This window comes from Pelophylax lessonae, assembly GCF_965119305.1.
Source record: "Pelophylax lessonae genome assembly, chromosome: 1".
Classification (NCBI taxonomy): Eukaryota; Metazoa; Chordata; class Amphibia; order Anura; family Ranidae; genus Pelophylax; species Pelophylax lessonae.
In genome coordinates, this window is record NC_138768.1 from 312,450,053 (window position 1) to 312,473,202 (window position 23,150).

The 23,150-nt window shown below is 41.7% G+C and overlaps 1 protein-coding gene across 2 annotated transcripts in view; it reads right to left on the reverse strand.

Annotated features, from left to right (window-relative positions):
- Positions 1-590: 590 nt before the first annotated feature.
- Positions 591-23,150, reverse strand: part of ZNF219 (zinc finger protein 219) — a 63,598-nt gene continuing 41,038 nt past the window's right edge. For both annotated transcript variants that reach the window (XM_082266846.1, XM_082266845.1), the window contains exons 2-4: positions 20,485-22,291; positions 3,446-3,571; positions 591-2,018 (exon numbers count right to left, since the gene is read on the reverse strand). In XM_082266846.1, coding sequence (XP_082122972.1) covers positions 1,444-2,018; positions 3,446-3,571; positions 20,485-22,246 — 2,463 coding nt within the window. In that variant the 5' untranslated portion in view covers positions 22,247-22,291 and the 3' untranslated portion in view covers positions 591-1,443. The remainder of the gene's footprint in view (positions 2,019-3,445; positions 3,572-20,484; positions 22,292-23,150) is intronic.

Consider the following 23,150-nt stretch of genomic DNA (forward strand, 5'->3'; position numbering starts at 1 on the left):
TGAAATAAGTGGCGTTGGATCCTGTACTGAGTGGGGACATATGCCACTGAATGCATACAGCACTAAATGCAAGTACCCCTGGGTACAGCATCCAGCCGCCATGCATTTTAGCCTGTCAAATTTTGACAATCTGCTGGCAGCCTGGCTGGAGCTGTGCGGAGTTGACACACATGGGCTAAACGCCCTGTGTGCATGAGGCCTATGGGAGGGTGTCAGAAGACATAGAGATGTCTAGCCAGGTCTTGTAGCACAAAAGTCCAGGTGTGCTGAAAGGCAACAACACAACCACCATACTTTATATATTTTTCTTCACCTATGACTGCCTGCTCTTCCATGACATGAACAAACAACTCTGCATTTTATAAATGAAACATAATGCAGAGGCAATATGAAGTATTTACTGTGGTGTATGGTGAAGAGTGGCTAGCGGTATCTGCTCTCTGTTATAAATCGGTCCCTAAGAGTGATGCATCAGCAGCTACTATGTACAATGTTGTTCTCAAATTCATGAGTCTTTTTTGAAGGTTAAAGCCACATTGTTACTTTAAAAGAGATTTATTTTTTTAAAGATTTATTTATTTTTCTACAAGAAAAGAATAAAAAAAAATATAGAAATCTCTAAACGTGGAAATGTATTTTTTGAGCACAAACCTAAATAATGAAGGAATGTGGAAAAAAAGGGTGTTTAGGGGTATCTACCTGCAGATGGGTCTGAATAACGATCCAAATTATCAAAAATAAAGTCTCAGCAATAAACAGAAACCAGAGGGGAATTTTGGGCAAAATAATCATCATTACTAATGCTTCTATTTTATTTATTTTTTTTAACCCTACCTCTAGTTTCTTTCAACCTAGTACTACCATTCTGTGTTCCTATTGCTAGCTGTTTCTTTTGTCTCAGATATGTTGCAAGCATTCTGTCACATTAGTGAAAAGTGCTCTCTCTGACTTTTTCGCTATAGCGTTTACAGTGCGTTATTCCCAATATTTTCCATCAGTCTACCATCTCATTACCTCTGTTACCCAGCCAATCTCCTAGCTATATCTTGAAATGTTGTCCCTTTGTTTCTCTCCGCCAATGACTGTCTCTCCTGAGAAACAGTGTCAATGTCTTTTTCCAAGACATCAATTATTCCTCCAACACAGCTTTCTTTTACAGGTACCTCCATGAACTTCTCACATTCTGCCCCCCTCCTATCTGTCTCTGGCACATTCTACCCATCCCTAGCTGGTATAGAAACACTCACATGTTCTACCCAAATTAATGACTCCTTTTTAGCTCCTAACCTTCTTTTCCCTCTACCCAGCACAAGCCTTCTCATCTTCTCTATCTACCCACCATCTTTCAGCAGTCCTAATCATTTCTTCTCTCTTTTTATGTGGATCATGGATTTTGGGCAGTCAAAGGGCACTTCTCATACCATCTGCCCTTCAGTGCTCTGTTCACTCAGTGCTTTCACATGGTTCTGGACTGTCTCTTAGACTTGGGCCTTGGGACTGGGGGGAGAACACAGGTCTTGGTCTTCCTCTAATGTAGCCCCCCTTTCTACGTGATCTTCTCCCATGGTGTACTTGGAGATGGAGACTCATTAGTTCTCCCACAGAGGTGACGAATGGACAGTACATGCAGCGGTGGAAAGGGTTTCCTTGTGACAAATCCAAGGGCTCATGCTCGGGTCTCCCATTAGTTGGCTGATGTGAGGGACTCCTTCTCCTTTGGCCGCCTCTGCTAGGCATTCTGGGAAATGCACTGGGACCCTGGCCCTCACTCAAGTGGAGACGGAGTGGCAAGGTAGTTCCATCCTCGCAGGGGGTAGGCAGATCAGGACTTCCCCAGGTAGAAGACACAGCAGGAAGCAGCCGCTCTTGCTGGGATGCACTTTGCTGAATACTCTTACCCCTTAAAGGGACACCTGAAGAAAGTTTGGAGTCCCGATGATGTCGTTGTAGATGATATTTCAAAGACCCAGACTGAGTGCCAGCATAGGAGCAATGAGGGCATTTATATGGTCGTTCTCCTGTGTAGCAGAAGAATACAAAAGAGAACAGTCAAGCATAGAATTGGAGAAATACATGAACAGCAAAGGAGAAATATTTATATAATTATACAATAGTAAAGAGAGAGCAGCAATCTGATCCACCCATCAAGCAGATGGGTTGCTTTCTGGAGAATCATGTTTCTTTTCTATTTCTGAATTCTTCCATGCAGATTTTTCCAATCTGCAAAGAATACTGCAGTTCAGAAATCCAGGAAATCAAGATTCATAAACAACAGCAGGATAGCTAAACGATAGGGAGAGTATTCATTCACATATTCATTCATAATGCCGTGGAAAGGATCAGATTCAGTCAGTTCATTTAATGGAAATAGGTTCCCCTATGTCCGGTAGTAAGGCTAAATATAGGAAACAATTCATTTGTAGCTGTATTTTATAAGAAAATGCAATTTTTCTTATAGAAAAAGAATGAAAAAATTACATACTGTATGTTAACCGCTGACTGTATACATATGGTGGCAAGGCAGCTCTGCTGTGCAGGATCAGGTACGTAATATGTGATCCTGAACTTTCAGGTCTGGGGTGTGCGCGCGGGCCACTGGCGGCCGCTTCCCGCTGATTGGCGGGTACAGTGGTCTCGATGTCCGCCGGCCCCCATTGATGCTTAGGCACACAGGCAGAACGGCAGTCTGCCTATGTAAACAAGGCAGATCACTGTTCTGTCAGTACAGAAGGCATGGATCCTGTGTCTCTGCTAAGCAGGGGCACTGATCAATGCCTTCCCCTAGTACAAGCACCTCCCACAAAGTAGTAAAGCACTGGTCAGGCACACATTTAACAATTTGATTGCTCCTGATGTTAACCCCTTCCCAGCCACTGTCATTAGTACAGTAACAGTGCATATTTTTAATACTGATCACTGTATTCGTGTCACTGGTCCCCAAAAAGTGTCGGTTAGAGTCCCGACTGTTCGCCACAATATCGCAGTCAGTCCCGCTATAAGTAAAAAAAAAAAAACGAATATCCCATAGTTGGAGACGCAATAACTATTGCGCAAACCAATGAATATACGCTTATTGGGATTTTTTTTACCAAAAATATGTAGCAAAATACATATGTTATACATATAATTAATGAAAAAAATTGGATTTTACATTTTTTTTATTGGATATGTTTTATAGCAGAAACGTGTTGGTATTTTTTTGTTTATAGCGCAAAAAATAAAAACCGCAGAGGTGATCAAATACCACTAAAAGAAAGCTCTATTTATGGGAAAAAAAGGACACAAATTTTGTCTAGGTACAGCGTTGCATGACCGCGCAACTGTCAGTTAAAATAACAGAGTGACGTATCGCAAAATATGGTATGGTCATAAGGGGGGTAAACCTTCCGGAGGTCAAGGGGTTAATAAAAAATAATACAATTGAAAAGTTTGGCTACTTTCTTACCTGTGTGAACTCGCAAATGCACCTTTAAATGATGGGAAGAACGAAATGATTTGGCACAGAAGGGACAGTCTCTTCCAGTTGCTCCACGAGGCCTCTGAGAAGAGTTCACACTCCATCCATTCTTATCTATAGAAGAAATAAGGTGAGCGCTGAAAAATCACACAAATATCTTATTTCTCTGTGTCCCTTTGAGAAGAACAAAGCCAAGAATATGTGTCTCCGGTATATGTATAAATTATCAATCTCTAGTAGGAGGATATGTAAGCTGCTCTCTTAAATATACTGTACATTATACTAAATGAGAACAAAAAGAGTTCCTCTATGTCTGCATTCTGTCACATATCTTTTGGATGATGTGGTAGATGCCAACACCTGGTAGGTATCTTGATCAGTCTATGCCTTTTCAAACATGAAATATCAACTTTGAGAGCATTAGGCATTTAGACTTCATCCTGAACCTCTGCTATTTGCAGCTGCGCCAAACTGTATCCACCATGAAAACTTTAAATACAGTGTATGACCTGGAGAACATGTCAGTGTGGTGTGTCTTATTGTATGCCAGTTTGCCTCAGGTCTACTTTATAATGTCTATTTCCAGATTTTTTAGGAAGGCCTCCTGAAAAGTGGGTGCATCTACTAAGGAGGCTTTATATATTCACAGTGGGAAAAAAACTAGATTCAAACTACCATTCCCATATTCATTGACACATTCACCCCCATCAAAGACCCAGTTATTCCCCAACTCTCATAAATGGTGGAAACAGTATTCATCCTAGGCTTTTAATGGGAAACCGCTTCACATATAGTACTGAGATATGCCAAGCCCAAGGAACTCTATCCACAATGTAAACAAAACATTCAATATATAGCAGAATAATAGCACAATAATAAACGCAAATCTAGTCTCTTTGTATGTACATACAGTACACTATATTGGCAAAAGTATTGGGACACCTGCCTTTGCACGCACATGAACTTTAATGGCATCCCAGTCTTAGTCCGCAGGGTTCAATATTGAGTTGGCCCACTCTTTGCAGTTATAACAGCTTCAACTCTTCTAGGAAGGCTGTCCAGAAGGTTTAGGAGGTTGTCTTTGGGAATGTTTGACCATTCTTCTAGAAGTGCATTTGTGAGGTTGGGCACTGAAGTTGGACAAGAAGGCCTGGCTTACAGTCTCTGCTCTAATTCATTCCAAAGGTGTTCTATTGGGTTACAGTCAGAACTCTGTGCAGGCCAGTCAAGTTCCTCCACCCCAAACTCACTCATCCATGTCTTTGTGGACCTTACTGGACTTGGAAGAATGGTCCTTGTGGACAGCCTTCCCAGAAGAGTTGAAGCTGTTATAGCTGCAAAGGGTAGGCCAACTCAATCTTGAACCCTACGGGCTAAGACTGGGATGCCATTAAATTTCATATGCGTGTAAAGGCAGGCGTCCCAATACTTTTAACAATATAGTGTATTTTTCTTTGTATATATATATATATATATATATATATATATATATATATATATATATATTTTTTTTTTTTTGCACAGCTGCAAAACATGATCAGAGCATACTATATATTGTGTTGAACATTTAGGAAGTTTTCAGAGAGATTTGGTGAATTTCTGGTATTTTTTTTGCTTTATGGAACTGTACACCAGACATCTGGCTGCGAGGAAGCAAAGTTAAAAGAATGGATACTAATCCCCCATATACTGTACATACAAAACCTAATAATGTGTAAGCACATTGCAGTAACTAGAACCATGTTTTATCAAGCCGGAGGTCCCATAAGGTCACCTAGAATGGCCACAGGCAGCCTGTCCTTGAATTGTTGTTCCAGTGTTAAGTCTCACTGTGATAATTGTCCAAAAGTGACATTTGTGCACACATGAAAATGTTTGATGTTTGACACTTCTCCAAGAGAAAATCAACCCCATTCATGGGAAGATTTTTATGACAAGCTGGTACATCTACCTGTGTGAAAATGAGCATCTCTAACCAATAGAGGTGTTCATTATCCCCTGCAGAATACAGAAACATCTAGACTGGAAAGTTTGATTTCAGGAGCCTTACTTGGTATAATTAAGTGGTTTATGCCTGTCTTATCTTTGCAGCATTCAGATGAAGCACAATTGCCCTCTAATCCTGATGAAACTAGATGTTTTAGGTAACAGGAATCTGGTAACTAAAGGCTCGTACACACTTTATGAAAATCGGACGAAATATCCTCAGATTTTTCTCTTTCATGCTCAGCGGTCATAACCGTTTTTAGTTGACAGTGCATAATGTTCACGAAATTTCTTGACTGATTTTTTTTTTTGGGTTTGTCTATTTCTAGACTTCAGATCATGCATGGTCTTTCATAGCCGATTTTTCACGGACGTACTGCATACACATTAAACGAAAATTAGTCGTGTTTGTCCCTCCGTATTTTTTTTCGTTGAAAAGGTCGGCATCGGCTGCTGAAAATCTTACGATTTTACCTCGGACGGGAATTTTCGGCAGATTTTCTACTACTGTGTACCCCACTTAAGGGCACCTTAAGAACAGGTAACACTTGGAGTGACCCTCCAAGTTTTAGTTCAAACTACACCTTTGTACTAGCTTCCTCACTGAAAGTTGTACAGTATTCTAGCAATCTAGGTCTTCTAAAGACATAGGGTCCTTTCACACGGGCGGTCCGTATGTCCGTTTTTCATCCCATCCGTTTGCGGATGAAAAACGGACATAATGCATGTCAATGGGATTGCGGATGACCATCCGCTGACATCCGATTTGCGTCCTTTCTGCTCAGTTCCGTTTTTTGAGACAGAAGAGAACCCTATTTTTTCTTCCGTTTAAAAAACGTAACGGATGCAAAATCGGATGTCAGCGGTGTCACCCGCTGACATCTGCAATCCCCATAGACCTACATTATGTCCGTATATCATCCGCAAAGGGATGGGATGATAAACGGACATACGGAACAGACACTCCAAAGTGTCATCCGTGTCCATTTAAAAAAACAAAAAGTGCCTGAGCGGATGAAAAAGCGGACCTTGCCGTGTGAAAGGATCCATAAGAAGCAAACTCGCTTTAAAATTCAATAATTGTAAACATAAAATCATACAAACATGTCTGTTTTTATTAAATGAAATGCTGCATTAACATGAACACTTTACAATTATACTAACACTATCACATTATTGCTTTCCTATTAATTTGTATCTCCAACCATGTATAAATGTAATGTGCACTCCACCTGACTGGAATTTTGTTCTAGGGCTGGTGACACTTATTATGCTTAGTGCAGATCTGTGCGTGTTATGCCTAATGTTTGTTCTTCTCCCCTGAATCACATGTTTTTAGGTAATGTCTAGTGTGTTAGTACTGCATCTCATCATGTTTCCTGTCTAGTTCCAATACATTTTGTTCTAATAGTGTTGGGAGTCTGGGTCTAGGGTGTATTGGATTTGTAGTGGTCTTTTGTTTGTATTTAGTTTTCTTCTGCAAAACCGTATAATAAAGAGAACCCTTAAAAAACAAATTCTCCTCTCTAAAGAATGAAGAAGCTAAGCTCTATGTCAAGTGGTACTGTACTCCGTGGTAAATTTAGAGAGAAACAGTTTTTTGCTTTTATTCGTAACCACGTAGGAACAGAGAGCGGAAGGACAGCACAGACTATTACAATTTACTAATGGCTCTGTCTGTACTCCTCCAGTTTATGGTCTTATTCACATGAGTGCTGAGGTCTCATATACCATAAATGGACCATTTTTTAGGCAGCTGGAGCTGCCTGCTGTTGTGTGGAGCAGCCTATGGGCACAGACACAGCTGCTATCCCTAATTTGACAGGCGTGTAATAAGCATCCTTAAACAGTCAGTGTACGTTCTGGGCCACTTACCCATATCCGCATGGCTGTCAATTTAGGAAGAAGCAGAAATCCTTGGTACATCAATCAAAGGCCTGGGAGGCACAAGAGCCTGTCAAAATCTTGGACTGGACTTTGCACTAAGTAGTACTCATGTTTAGGGTAATATGCGTTCAGGGTCATATAGAACACACTAGTAGAATTTTGTTGAAAGTTTTCATTTTAGGAAAGTTAGTTATTAATTAACTCTTCAGATTTAGTAATGGCGGAATTGGTCTGTTTTTACTTAATCTTGTACCAATCTAAAGTTCGTTACACTTCAGACTCATTATCCTCATATCTGCAATCCATAATGGGCCTTCCTAGACTCCCCAATCACTGTAGAAGGAGTTCAGGTTCATTTCCCACTTTAAAACCTGGGGAGATGAAGGCTTCCCTATGGAAGTATACAAGCAATTTGAAGATCTTATTTTGCCAAAACTGTTAGAAACATATAATAACGCCCTTCATAGGCAATGTTTGCCCACCCCTATGAGTAAAGCTAATATAATACTCCTTTTAAAACCTGGTAAATCTGCTACGGATCCCAATTTGTAAAGGCCTATTTCATTACTTCAATCTGATCATCAAATATTGGCTAAAGTACTGGCCAGGAGGCTAAACAAGGTTATAACATATATAATACATCTGGATCAGGCAGGTTTTATGCCCACAAAATCAACAGCAATTAACCTCCGCATATTTTTCCTCAATATGCAGACAATGTGGGATCGAGAGCTTTGTTATCCCTTAATACCAACAAGGCTTCAAAAGCGTTGAATGACGGTACCTCTGGGTAACCAGTTTAGGTTTGGGGAGGTATTTATCTCCTGGGTGAAATTGCTATATGATTCCCCGAAGCTGCTATAAAGACGAGGGATAGACCGTTATCTCCCTTTGCACTGGACAGGAGTAATGGGCAATAGCACCCTCTCTCCCTACCACTGTTTGCCTTGGCCATTGGCAGCTCAGAGTAGGGCTTTAGATTATGTTATGGGGCTTATGGGTGATATACATGAAAAACCTCTGTTGTCCCCGGATGATATACTTGTACTCCTGAGTGATACTAACTCCACTCTCAAAGCAGCCATGTCTGTTCAATCCGCTATATCAAAGTTTAGCACGTATTCTTGGTTAACAATTAAATCTAAGCTGATGCAGCTTGAGGGCAATGTAGACCCGCTTTTGTCATTCTTTTGTCCAGTATCAGTAGTCCTGTCTTTTAAATATTTAGGGATTTCGATCTCTCCCAATATAATGGAATACCCTCAATTGAATATTTATCACATGACTTCCAAATTTAAGGAAAAAGTTAAATTGTGGCAAAAGCTATGGCTGTCCCTGATTGGTAGGTCTAACTTGAATAAAATCATACTTATGTCCCAGCAACTTTACCTATTACATATTAACTTAGTGGTAATATTTCCTAAAATATTTTGCACTCTGAATTCAATTTTCAATCATTATTATGGAAAAATAGCTCATTCAGGATTTAACTTGCAGCTCCAGCTTATGATCTCTGCTCAAACTTTCCAGCCGATTCCCAATTTTCACCCAATTCTGCTTTTAGAGCCCATTCAGACTAGCGTGACACGACTTTGGGGGGCGACCTGTGAAGTCGCGTGCACCGCGACTTCGGCGCGACTTGCAGAGACTTCACATAATGGAAGTCTATGCAAGTCGCTCCAAGGTCGCCCCAAAGTAGTACAGGACCCTTTTTCTAAGTCAGAGCGACTTGTGTCGCTCCTATTAGAACGGGTCCTGTGCTAATCAATGGACCGCGACCGAGCGAGACTTGTCAGGCTGACAATTCGCCTGACAAGTCGCGCTAATGTGAATGGGCTCTTAATATGATGCAGCAAACTACAACTTTAAGACCCCGTTCAGACAGGGGCGACACGACTTGGTGGGGCGACCTGAAGTCAATGCAAGTCGCCTCCAGGTCGCCCCAAAGTAGTACAGGACCCTTTTTCTAAGTCGGAGCGACTTGTGTCGCTCCTATTAGAACGGGTCCTGTACTATTCAATGGCGAGCGACCCACCGCGACTTGTCAGGCGACCAAGTCGCCTGACAAGTCGCGCTAGTGTGAATGGACCCTAAAAGGCTTAAAGTGATTGTAAAGTCTTGTTTTTTTTTAAATAAAAAAATAATAAACATGTTACACTTACCTCCTCTGTGCAGTTGTTGGTTTTGCACAGGGCAGCCCGGATCTTCCTCTTCTCGAGCCCTGGCTGGAGCTCCTGGCCCCTCCCTCCTATTGAGTTCCTCCACAGCATTCAGACACAGAGCTGCCGTTTGGCTTCACCCCCTCTCTCCTGATTGGCTAACAGACTTTGATTAATAGCCGCAGGAGCCACTTGTGCCGCAGCTGTGTCTCAGCCAATCAGGAGGGAGAGTCCTGGATGGGCGAGGGACTCGTGGACATCGCTGGACAGAGATGGGGCTCTAGTAGGTATTAGGGGGGCTGCTGCACACAGAAGGCTTTTTATCTTAATGCATAAAACGCATTAAGATAAAAACCTTCTGCCTTTACAACTCCTTTAATATTGAGGCGCTAAGCAATGTTGCTTACAATCTACCTAGAAATATGCCTATAAGGTATTAGGCTGGGTTCAGCTGTGCGCATGTGGTGTGCTCACCGGTTCAGGTGCGATTCATGTGCAAATTTTTGCCTGAATTTCCACCTGAACCAGACCCAAAAACGCACAGGACCCTTTTTGAAACCACACCGCAGCTGCCCCGGACATGTGTGAACCATCTTCATTGAGAGTCGGTAACATTCACACGTCATACGAATTGGATGCTGTTTAAAACACATCCAATATGCATATATGGGAGCCCAGCCTTAGCGAATTGGGTACCTGATGTTGGAGAAATGACAGGGGACCAATGGGAAATAGAGCAGAAAGCTGTGTACTTCAGCTCTTTGAATTTGTCACAAATCGTGCAATCTTTTACATGTCCACTATATCCAACTCACTAATTGTATAATATGGTATTATTACCAGATCCAATATGCCCAAAGTGTATCATAGATCACTAGGACTTGATTTGTATGCTGTGGTGCTGTTCTAAGCTCCACAGGTACTGGGAGATTATTATAAATACAATTATCAAGCATTTTAAACCAATATCACACTAGATCCTAAACTATGTGTACTAGGTGTATTGTATGACATAATGTTGGAGACACATACTAGAGAGGCATTGTCTAGAGCACTGTTTCAGGTGCGCAAAACTATTCTATTGCACTGGAAGAACACCTCGCCTCCCTCTCTCCAGGAATCGATTGATCACATGTGTATTACTCTCCACTATGATTGGGTTATCTAGCAACAGTGGGGGTGTTCCACAAAATATGACAACATATGGGGTGGTTGGTTGAATATTCCTGATCTAGCACCGGTGGACCTAGTAATGAGCAGAATGTTAATGTGAATTAAAATTTTTCTATACTGCTTGGATGGGCTCCCTAATATGTTGTATGGGGGTAGAGCTGTGTGTGGGGGTACTGTACTGCAAACCAATGAACGACTAATTTTGTTATTAATAATATGCCATTGAATATATGGTTATAAGTATGCTCTGGAATGTTCTGAATTGCTTTACTAAACTTTAATCCTGATTTTTTTTTTAACTACTTAAGCCCCGGAGGATTTGGCTGCTCAATGACCAGGCCCTATTTTGCGATTCGGCACTGCGTGACTTTAACGGACAATTGCGCGGTCGTGCAACGCTGTACCCAAATGAAATTGACGTCCTTTTTTTCCCACAAACAGAGCTTTCTTTTTATGGCATTTGATCACCTGTGCGATTTTTATTTTTTGCGCTATAAACAAAAAAAAGCGACAATTTTGAAAAAATAACAATATTTTTCAAATTTTTTTATATGAATTTTTTTTACAAAAAAAATGTAAAAATCAAAATTTTTTAACATTTTAGGCCAATTGTTTTCTGCTGCATATTTTTGGTAAAAAAATCGCAATAAGCGTATTTTGATTGGTTTGCGCAAAAGTTATTGCGTTTACTAACTACGGGAAAGATTTATGTCATTTTTTTTTTTTTAACTAGTAATGGCGGCGATCTGCGATTTTTTTTGCAGGACTGTGACATTGTGGCGGATAGATCAAGTGTGCCCCTAGGGGCATGATTCTAACTGTTAGGGGGCATGGCTAGTGAAGTAATCACAGAGACATACGATCCTACTTAGCATGATCGCATAGCCTCTGTCATTACTTCAGGGAGAATGACAGACGGTTGTGTTTACATCAGCCGTCTGTCTTTCTCCCTCTCCAGAGGGAGATCGCGAGTAGCCTTCGGACATCGGAGCCACCGGTCACACGCACTGGCTAGGCAGGGAATGAGCGGGGGCCCCCTACAGGCTCGTGGGCGAGCGACGTACCCCTACGTCACTTTGCCTGTAGGGGGCTGACTGCCGCAGTAAATAGTTGTGCGGCGGTCGGCAAGTGGTTTAAAAAGAAAAATGTTAGTTGGATTTTATAATCATTAGTGGGGTTAAAGTGTTACTAAACCCACAACAGTAAAATCAGTCTGTATATGCAGTAAAGCATGCTTGTTATACTCACTGTGGAACCTAAGGGGTTAATCCTCTACATTATGTAAAAAGGCTGTTTGATCCTGTATGCACAGATCCTCCTCTTCTTCCACTGACTCCAAAACAGGTCTGGATAAGACAGTTACTGGAGTCAGGCTGCATTCGCCCAGTTGCATGCATATGCTCAGTGTATTGCTAGAGAATTTTTTTTTTTAGTTGGGAGAGTGCATCTGATTAGCACAGGGCCAACCAGCACTGTCCAGACAGAGGTTCAGGGGTCCTGCATCCTGATTAGACAGCCAGTGCAGTATGAAAACTCCTTCTACAAATGTTAACCAGGAACTGATAGAAGTCACAACACTGCTAAATACTGATGATGAGAAAAAGTATTAAGCAGTTTATATTTACTAAAATAATTGCATTTCTATGTTCTGTGTACTGTGGAAGACCAGATATAGTGAATGCAGGATCCTGGGTTTAGTAACACTTTAAATCATCATTTGTTTTTGACCACATTGATGAGAAAATTCAAAGGAACAGAATGGAAGAATTTCCTCGCAGTGCTGGTGGTTTCATTGAGGAGATTACATCCATTTAAAAATCAAAGCTTAAGAGTGAAGCTGTAGAGCAAGATTTCAAGGGTTCCAAGCAACACCCTTTGCAAGACCAGTTTTAAAACTGAACTCCAGACAAATATGAAAGACACATATTATTGTATGCATAAATACATCCCCAAATGTTTTTTTTTTTAATGCAGGCAGTGTAAGTACCAGAATATGACTTGGTATCAGCCTTACTAATCCCCTGTACAGTACAGTGCAGACTGGAATGAGAAAAGGAGCCAATCAAGTGTGCTGTAGTGCAAGAATCATGCTGATAGGAGGACAAGTAAGGCCGGTGATACATGGAGCTGGATGTATCCAAAATAATTGATCGATCAACTTGGTACATTCAGCCTGTCCATTAATGGTTAGAACCGTGTATGGCTGGTCTAAGATGACTTCATTATTCTGCTGCTTTTCCTTTCACTGTCCAGTCACAGGGTGGGGTGGGAAGGAGACCTAAAAGTGAAAGTGAAACTGAAGCAAAGAAAGATCAGGCCCCCTCCTCTGCCAGGAGGGGCTGTGCTGTGTGGCAAAGCAGAGTAACATTTGTGCGATGCGGGAATGCTGCAAATATACAGCGTGTTCCTGCATCGCATCCGCACCTCTGGCAGTTCACACTGCCATATGCGATACGCTGGGGGTGTCAATTAAAAGTTAACGACACCCCCAGATCAGATCGCATATTGCAGTGCGATCTGAAAGTTCGCACAGAATCAGATCGCACTAGTGTGAACAACCATGCGATCCGATTCTGCTGCGGACCAAAAAAAGGATCCTGTGCATGTTGGGTGCGATTGCGGTGCGAATTCAGCCATACAAACTGTATGGCTGAATTTGCACCGCACAGAGATGGCATGTAATTTTAGGAGCAGTGTGCTCCGAATTACATGCGATCTCTGTAATCGCACAAATGTGAACCGACACTTAACCTCAGGACCAGATAGACGGAAATAAAAATCTTTTGGCAGGTAAAACAGCCCCTACTTATGCTTTATTTGTAAATATAGCTGTTAGTCCCCGTTCACACTGGGGCGACCTGTGAGGCGACCTGGTCGCCTCACAGGACGCCGTAGGTCGCCTTCCATAGGGAAGCTGCGGACCCGTTCCAATAGGAGCGACACAAGTCGCTCCGACTTAGAAAAAGGGTCCGGAGCTTCTTTGGGGCGACCCGGAGCGACCGTCATAGACTTCAATGTTATGAAGTCCGTGCCGGCCGCTCCGAGGTCGCGGCGCGCTGCTCGCACCGCGACCTCGGAGATCGCCCCCCCAAGTCGGATCGCCCCAGTGTGAACGGGGCCTTAGCCTGAGGTTCAGCTTTATTTACTCCTGAAGATGTACAAAAACATCACATGTTCTATGTATGCACAGGATTGGGTAAAAGGTGTCCTACTAATGAAAGTGACTATCTGTGCTGATTTCCACAAAACCTGCACTGAAGGCAAATATGGCAAGCACTACCCTAATTAAACTGGCTAAAGCCTGGTACACACTATGAGGTTTTTTCTTCAACCTAAAAAAAAAAAAAAAAAACTGTTAGCCCTGGTCGAAGCCGCTGTACTAACAATCCAACATTAGTACAGCGATCTCCCCCACTGAGCTGTTGTGTTCTGACAGGGGGACTAACCCCCCGACAGAAAATTCTGATCAGCGCTCCCATCTATTGGCCCCGCCCGTTAAGCTGTTGTGGCTTGACAGGGGAATGGCTCCCCCAACAGAACACTCTAATCAATGTTCTCAGCCATTGGCCCCCACTAAGCTGTTGTGTTCTGACAGAGGAACGCCCCCCCCCCCCAACAGAACACTCTGATCAAAGCTCTCAGCCATTGGCCCCCACTAAGCTGTTGTGTTCTGACAGGGGAATGACCCCCCCAACAGAACACTCTGATCAAAGCTCTCAGCCATTGGCCCCCACTAAGCTGTTGTGTTCTGACAGGGGAATGACCCCCCCCCCCCCAACAGAACACTCTAATCAATGCTCTCAGCCATTGGCCCCCACTAAGCTGTTGTGTTCTGACAGAGGAACGCCCCCCCCCCCCAACAGAACACTCTGATCAAAGCTCTCAGCCATTGGCCCCCACTAAGCTGTTGTGTTCTGACAGGGGAATGACCCCCCCAACAGAACACTCTGATCAAAGCTCTCAGCCATTGGCCCCCACTAAGCTGTTGTGTTCTGACAGGGGAATGACCCCCCCCCCCCCCAACAGAACACTCTGATCAAAGCTCTCAGCCATTGGCCCCAACTAAGCTGTTGTGTTCTGACAGGGGAATGACCCCCCCCAACAGAACACTCTGATCAATGCTCTCAGCCACTAGCTGAGAGTGCTGATTGGGAGCCAGTCGGCTGCAGGTTTTCCAGGATGCACATCCGACAGAAGCCGGCATACACACAAGCCGAATGTCAGAATGTCAGCCGGTTTTTATTGAACCGGCCGATGCCTCCCGACATTCGGCCCGTGAGTACAGGGCTTAACACTTCTCAATTAGCAATTTCACCTTTTCTGCACACATTTTGTAATTTTCCAGTATGAGTGCAGTATAATAAGGAGCAAGATAGGAAACGTTCTGAAAAAAAAAAAAAATAAATTAGGAGGGTTATATACACTTTTAAAATAACTTATTTGTGTAAACAGGCTTTATGGGCCATAGTTTCCCCTGAAATGTGAAGGTGGACTTACATTCACTGATAACTAAATAGTATACCGAAAGATGAGTGACTGAACAGTTCACATGTCCGCTACAATAATGCAAAATTTAATAATGTCTAAGGCTCCGTTTCCCCTATTGCGACTTGTTGTGCGACTTGACACATGTCAAGTCGCACAGCAAGTCAAAAGCCATTAATTTCAATTTGGCCCATTCTAACTGCTGCGACTTGAAAAATAGTTTTTGCACTACTTTTGGGCCGACTTCAGTGCGACTTGTCCCTCATAGAAGGAAGGTCGCACTGAAATCCCCAGAAGTAGCCGCAAACAAGTCACACTACAAAGTCGGGCTAGAAGTAGCCCGACTTTGTAGCCGCAATAGTGGAAATGTAGCCTTAATCCCAAAACACTATATTGCAGCTTACCAGTCCTTTGATGTAGTAGCTGCATTTGTTTTCTTTTTAGGCTTTTTTATTCTTTATATTCACCTGGTGATTCTGCCAGTAAAACACTTCCTGTCTTAGGGTGACAACACTTACTCACTGCACTGTACTTTGGAAGGGACAGTGTTGTCACCCTAGGCTGCTCTCCTGACTACTAATATCTCTCCTCATCTGCCTTACATAGAAAGTTCACAGAAGAAAACTGGGAAGGCTAATAACATTTTGTAAGATTTCAGTTCAGTGTGTAGGAAGAGACAAGCACACTTAATTTCTGGAAGAATCATCAGGTATTTTTTGGTGCTAAAAATGTCCTTAGTCTTAAAAAAAAAAATGTAGCTGCCACGTCTAAGAACTGCTAAGCTTATCTATTACATATTTTCCCTAGAATTAAAAATATTTTAGCCTGGGTTTACACTACTGGATGCTGGGTTCTAGTGCACGCATCTAGTTCAGTATTGCATCTCCTCCGCAGGCAGTTCTCACTGCCCTCTGCAAACCACTGCGGGTGTCAATACAAAGGTAATGACGCTCCCAGATTGGTTCGCGGATTGCAGCGCAAACTGTGAATATGGACAGGAATCGGACTGCATGGATGTGAAAGCGTATTGATTCCAGTGCAAAAAAAAAAAAAAAGTTCCATCACCTCTTTTGTGCGAATCCAATGCGAGTTCAGCAATACAACTGTACAGATAAATTTGCATTGTCCAGATATCACATGTGATCTGCACAACAATGCAGAGTGAATCACATGCGATGTCTGTGTTCACAATAGTATGAACCCAGCCTTAAGGTCGTTCTGAAGGTAAAGCTACTAATACATAAGCTAAAGAAGGTTTCCGTAATCAGACTTGCATTTAGGTCTTAAGGGATCCTTTCAATTTATGGATCTAGTCATGTTCAGACCAGCACTTAAAGTGTATGTAAACCAAATAACTAAAGTCTCATATGGGCTTTAACATGGTATTGTCCTTTTGAATGTCATTTTCAGTTTTTAAATCTGCAGCAAAAAAAAAAAAAAAAAACCTGATGATCCTGCCATGAAGGTCCCTATTTATACACGTCCTGTTTTAGGGTGAGAACTCTCTGTCCCTGACCCCAAATTGTTCCTCCAGTGTTGCCACACATATGGGCTTCACATGGAGACTTCAAGTGGCCATTTCAATACACATTATGTGCTCTGGGTCCACTGTTGTCACAATCAGGAAAACCAACCCTGGGAAATGACATGCAGCTACCACTAGAGTGCATACATGTAGAAAGAAAGAGGCTGCAGGGCATTGGCAGTACTGAGATTTAACAAAGGATGAAACAAAAGTGAAAACAAGTGTTTTATTTAAAAAAATTACATTTGTTTACGACACACAGTGTTTTAGCAAACAAAATATTTTATTAGGGTTTACATCAACTTTAACCTCTTCAATACCGTAGGATATCCATGGATTTCCTTAGGTTGAAGTGGTTATACCGGGATGATGCCTGTCACTTCATCACTTCTGCTGGTGGCGGAAGGGGGTCCCACACCTCCCTCCGCCTTTCCCAGGCTATGCTCTCTGATCGCGGAGCCCGGGATCGATGCGACTGGTGACGACAACATCACTACACAGAGAGAGAGGGAAAAACCAACGTTTTTCCTCCCTCTCTGTGACCCTGGAAACCGGAAGTGACGGGGATTTCATCACTTTAGGCTTTTTGTTTACCTCGCCGTTAGCGCCCAGGAAAACAGCCGATCAGACGGATCTGTTTCTGATCGGCTGCATTGGAGGCCAGAGGAGAGATCTGGGGTCTAAAATATCTATAAAAAGACCTCTCACAGCCCATGCCGTTACATGGGATGTTGTTCAGCAATAAAGTATACATATATATATATATATATATATATATATATATATATATATATATATATATATATATATATATATATATATATATATACACACATACATACATACACACACACACACATACAATATCTCACAAAAATGAGTACACCCCTAACATTTCTGGAAATATTTTATTATATCTTTTCATGTGACAACACCAAAGAAATGACACTTTGCTACAATGTAAAGTAGTGAGTGTACAGCTTGTATAACATACTGCATTAAATTGGTTTGCATGTTTGTCGTCCTAGAAGGAAACCTCTTCTAAAAGATGATGCACAAAAAAATCTGCGAACAATTTGCTGAAGACAATCAGACTAAGGACATGGATTAAAGGAACCATATCCTGTTATCTGATGAGACCAAGATAAATGTATTTGGTTTAGATGGTGGCAAGCGTGTGTGGTAGCAACCAGGTGAGGAATACAAAGACAAGTGTGTCTTGCCATACATTGTGCTGCCAGCACTGGGGAGCTACAGTTCATTTAGAGAACCATGAATGCCAACATGTACTGTGACATACTGAAGCAGAGCATGATCCTCTCCCTTTGGAGACTGGGCCGCAGTGCAATATTCCAACATTACGACCTCAAACACACCTCCAAGACGATCACTGCCTTGCTAAAGAAGCTGAGTGGAAAGTTAATGGCCAAGCATGTCTCCAGACCTAAACCCTATTTAGCATCTGTTGGGCATCCTCAAACAGAAGATGGAGGAGCACAAGGTCTCTAACATTCACCAGCTCCATGATGTCGTCATAGAGAAGTGGAAGAGGACTCCAGTGGCAACCTGTGAAGCTCTGGTGAACTCCATGCCCAAGAGGGTTAAGGCAGTGCTGGAAAATAATGGTGGCCACACAAAATATTGCCCAATTTGGACATTTTCACTTTAACTTTTGCTGCCAGCGGTTTAGACAATAATGGCTGTGTGTTGAGTTATTTTGAGGGGACAGCAAATTTACACTGTTATACAAGCTGTACTCTCACTACTTTACATTGCAACAACGTGTCATCACATGAAAAGATATAATAAAATATTTACAACAATTCGAGGGATGTACTTACTTTTGGGAAATAATGTAGATGTATGTGTATATATATATATATATATATATATATATATATATATATATATAAAATAAAGAGACAAACAAAAAAAATTGTGATGAAATAAACAATAAAAAAAAAAAAAAAAAAAGAATGTAACGTGCCCCCCATCCCCACGTGCTTATATGCAAATGTGAACAAATACGCAAGTCCCGCGCGCATATGTAAACAGTGATCGCACCGCACATGTGAGGTATCATCGTAAATGTCAGGGCAGGAGCAATAATTCTAGTGGCAGACCTTCTGCGTATCTTTAAACTGGTAACCTGTAAAAGGCGTTTAAAGTGTTGCATATGCAAGTACTGCAATTTGGAGCCATTCCACAGGCAGATGCAATTTTAAAGCGTGACATGTTAGGTATCTATTTACTCGGCGTAACATATTCTTTTAATTTGTACCATAAAACTGGGTATTATATTATGTATGTGTGCAATAAAATTCATTTTTTTTTTTAAATTGCGTTTGAAAATCCACTGCGCAAACAGGTGAGAAGTGTCAGAATTGGCCCGGTATGGAAGTGGTTAAGTAAGCATGAATGCAGCACTCTTTATTTGGGGGGATTGGCTGGGCAATTATTACACACCTAAGGTGGCATGCAAATGTCTGATGGGCAACCACAAATTGTTTTCCACCAAAATAAACAAGGCCGGCAGCATCTACCTGTGTTGTTCTCCTTCTTTCTCCCTTCCTCTGTACTGACAAAAAAATGTACTAGTTTGGCACAGCTATGCTTGCACATTTATGGAATACTCTGCATCCTTTAGAAAGCCCTGAGGATGTTCACTAAAGTCTATTTTATTTTCATTTGTGGTTGCTTTAAATGTTATTTGTGTTTTGACAGTATGGTACATTTCAATAGTATCAATACTTTATTGCAACATTAATCTAAATGATTTTAATTCTTTGAGTTTCAATGCATTACATTACTGTTAACATACTTTTTATATATTCTTTATATTTAATGTACTGGCAGAAATAAACACACATACACACTATTTCTAATGTTACTCTCTCTCCCGGCTTTAAATCCTTGGGGAACTTATTGCATATATATATATATATATATATATATATATATATATAGACATGACTTTAATTAGTTTAAAAAAATGGTGGGTAATGGAAGTGTTTTAATAAATGTATATCCAATTATGTTTTATGAATTTGCATATTTACATTTGTATACATTTTTATCTAGTTTTGTTATTATAGAATCAAAAGCCATAAATGAGATCTTCATGTTTTCTTTAGACATTAGATATGTCGACCCAATAATTTTCACAAATATTACATAAAATACTATAATGTATGCATAGTGCAGACCTATTTTATTTTGCCCTCTTTGAAGCTGCATACCACCTGGTGAAAAAGGGAAACTGCTTGACACAAATCAGGAATAACTCCATAGGCACAATTGTCAAAGCATCCACCCTTAAGGCCCAAATCACTATCAGACATAGTACATAGGGTTTTGAAAAAAAAATGTGATCCTTCTTGGCACAGGTAATTTCAAAGGCAAGAAAGTATGTATAAAGCTATGGTAAGCATTAGTGAAAATATACGACTATGATTAATGCAGTAAATATTCCCAAATGAATGACTTAGGCCACATAGATAAAAACAAATAGTCAACAGGATTCTCTGATTAGTGAAAGTCTTCAACACAAAATATGTAAAAAAAAAAACTCATTAAATTTATAATTTTAGCTTCACTTCATTAATATTTATTGTGAAGAGATTTCCAGTATACACAGGAGGGGGATAGAAGTGACTAGAGTTGAATCACTGCTTTTGTTCATTTTGCACTCCTCCATAATGTTTGTACATAATAACCCTGAGCATTATTCAGTTCTATGTGATTAAATAAGCTAGTTTAAATAAGTTGGAACCAGTGTCTGGGAAACAACATAGCAAGATGTACATTCTTACCTGGAAACCCCACTGTTTTCAGTACAATTCCAGAAGAGCCCTGTGGTAACATAACCTTGGGTGAGGCTCCCTCTCCAACCGATGTACCCAGTGTCTGCCCTCTTGCAGATGCTCCTGCTCCATCTTGCTCACTATCTCCACTTTGCATTGCTCTTGCCGTAGCCTGGAGCATCTGAGAACAGGTAGCATCCCCCGGAGGAGGCAATCTCAATAGGAGACCAGAATAGAAATTTTGATATCCAAGGAGTCTGGAAGATGAGGAAGATGATGGGGAGTTTGAAGTAGTGGTATGGGTGGACTGAGAAGGTTGATGTGCAGGGGGTTCCTGACCTCCTACCCCTTTTATCTTGCCAAGATGGACCTTCATGTGGTTTTTCAGGAACCATGACTCTTTGAAGCATCGTCCACAAACCGAGCATCGATGGTCAAAGGAGTCCTTATGCTTACGCATATGGCCTTTTAGGAACCAGGACTGGGTGAAGCTCTGGGAACAAATCTCACATTTAAACTCAGCAGGAGGCAGGGCGGGAGTTGGAGTTGGTGTCGGTGGAGGTGGAACAATCTTGGGTCGCTGAGGAGCTGAATGTCTCCTCTCAACGTGAACTATTAGCTCCCCCTCCTGAGATGCTGCAAAGTCACAGAGGTGACATTTATAAGGCCTGTGAAGAATTCTGAGGTGGCGTTCCAGTTCAGCTGCCTTTCGAAATTTACCTTTGCAGAAAGGACAGGGATGGCGAAGTGTGGGATGTGTAGCTGGAATGGACAATAGAGGGACTGCCTCCTGCACATCTTCTGTAGCTGAATTTGATATTACAGGGGAATTCGGTTCTTTCTGATGCTGGTGCCCCAGCAGCAATGGCCTTTGTGAGTTTGTCTCAAAAAGAGTCTTGCGCCCTCCACGACCTTGTGCAAGGTTTCCACGCACCCTGTGGGTACTTGCATGAAGTGCTAGAATGCTGATAAAACGGAACTGCTTCCCACATATCGTACATGGAAATTGACGGGACTTGGAGCTTGAGCCATCAGAAAAACCGTTGGAATGGCGCTGAAGATCCAGTTCTTCATCAGCAAAAGAAATCCCAAGTAGGGAAGATGGGGCAGGTAGAGATGCAAGTGGGGGGGAAGGAGAAGGTGATGTTTGAGATGGTGAAAGAGAAGATGGAGGAGGAGATGGTGAAGTTGGAGGCAGTGAGAATAATGGACAGTTGTCAGGATTTTGTGGGGAGGGTGGAATATTTGTTACACTGGGAGAGCCCGGAGGTGTGGAAGGAGCAGAAGAGTCAGCTGGTGGGCACATAGAAACTGGAGATGGAGAATGAGAGACTGGAGGAGGGGATTCAGATAGTGGAGGAGGAGAAAGAGCACTTGGAGGTGGACTTGGAGCAACAGGAGGAGGAAAGAAACTAACTCTTTGAGGAGAAAGGCTTTCAGGAGGTGCACACAGTGAGACAGGGGAGGGGGAAACTGGAGAAGTGAGAGGGAGAGAAGTTGCTACAGGACTGATACGAGGTAAAGGTGAACACTTTGATGGAGAATTCTGAGAAGGGAGAGACAGGTTTGTGATATGAGGAGGTGAAAGAGAAGCAGAAGAGGAAGAGACATGAAGAGGTGATGGTGGGCTTGGAGGGGAAGCAGGTTGAGGAGATGTTGGGGATATGATCTGTTGAGAAATAGATTGTGGAGGTGATGAAGGATTCATATGAGAAACAGGAGGAGACTGAGAAGGAAGAGTTTGAGTGAGAAGAGGTGGAGCAGAGTCCATTGCTAAGATGTCTCAATGGTCGCTCCTGGGATGTTGGTTATTCTCCTAATCAAAGATAAAGCACAAAAAAATCAGATGTTTTAGGTATATCAGATGTTGAGAGGTGTATTTTTATGTTTTAAAGGAAAGCATTTACATTTATTCAGAAACATTGTTTTTCTCATGCACAAAAGAACAAGTAAAGTGAAAGTTCACCCCAGAATTATTCTAAGAACATTTAACAACCACATAGCAAATGTACTGTACCTTCATAAATTCATAGCACCCTGTTTGACTTTGCTCTCTGGATGTCCAATAATTTTCATTGGAAAATGCTGGGCATGTACAAGTGACAGCATGCAACTCACAGTTACAAAGTCTCCTTTGCCATACCGCACTGATGCAGTAATACATGCAAAAAAGAGCCCAAACCAAGTATTTTAATGCATACTACACTGTACATGGTGTAACGGGTAAATATCAGCTCACAGTCAAAAAAGCTCAAGTGAAAGCAGCTATGCACTATAGGTCAAAATACAAAACCAATAAACAAAATCACACAGTAATGAGTGTAGGGCTAATAATAACTAATAAAATAACTGATAAAACAGCCAATAAAATAGTCCATATACAGTGCCTTGCAAAAGTATTCGGCCCCCTTGAACTTTGCGACCTTTTGCCACATTTCAGGCTTCAAACATAAAGATATAAAACTGTAATTTTTTGCGAAGAATCAACAACAAGTGGGACACAATCATTAAGTGGAACGAAATTTTTTGGATATTTCAAACTTTGTTAACAAATAAAAAACTGAAAAATTGGGCATGCAGAATTATTCAGCCCCTTTACTTTCAGTGCAGAAAACTCTCTCCAGAAGTTCAGTGATTATCTCTGAATGATCCAATGTTGACCTAAATGACTAATG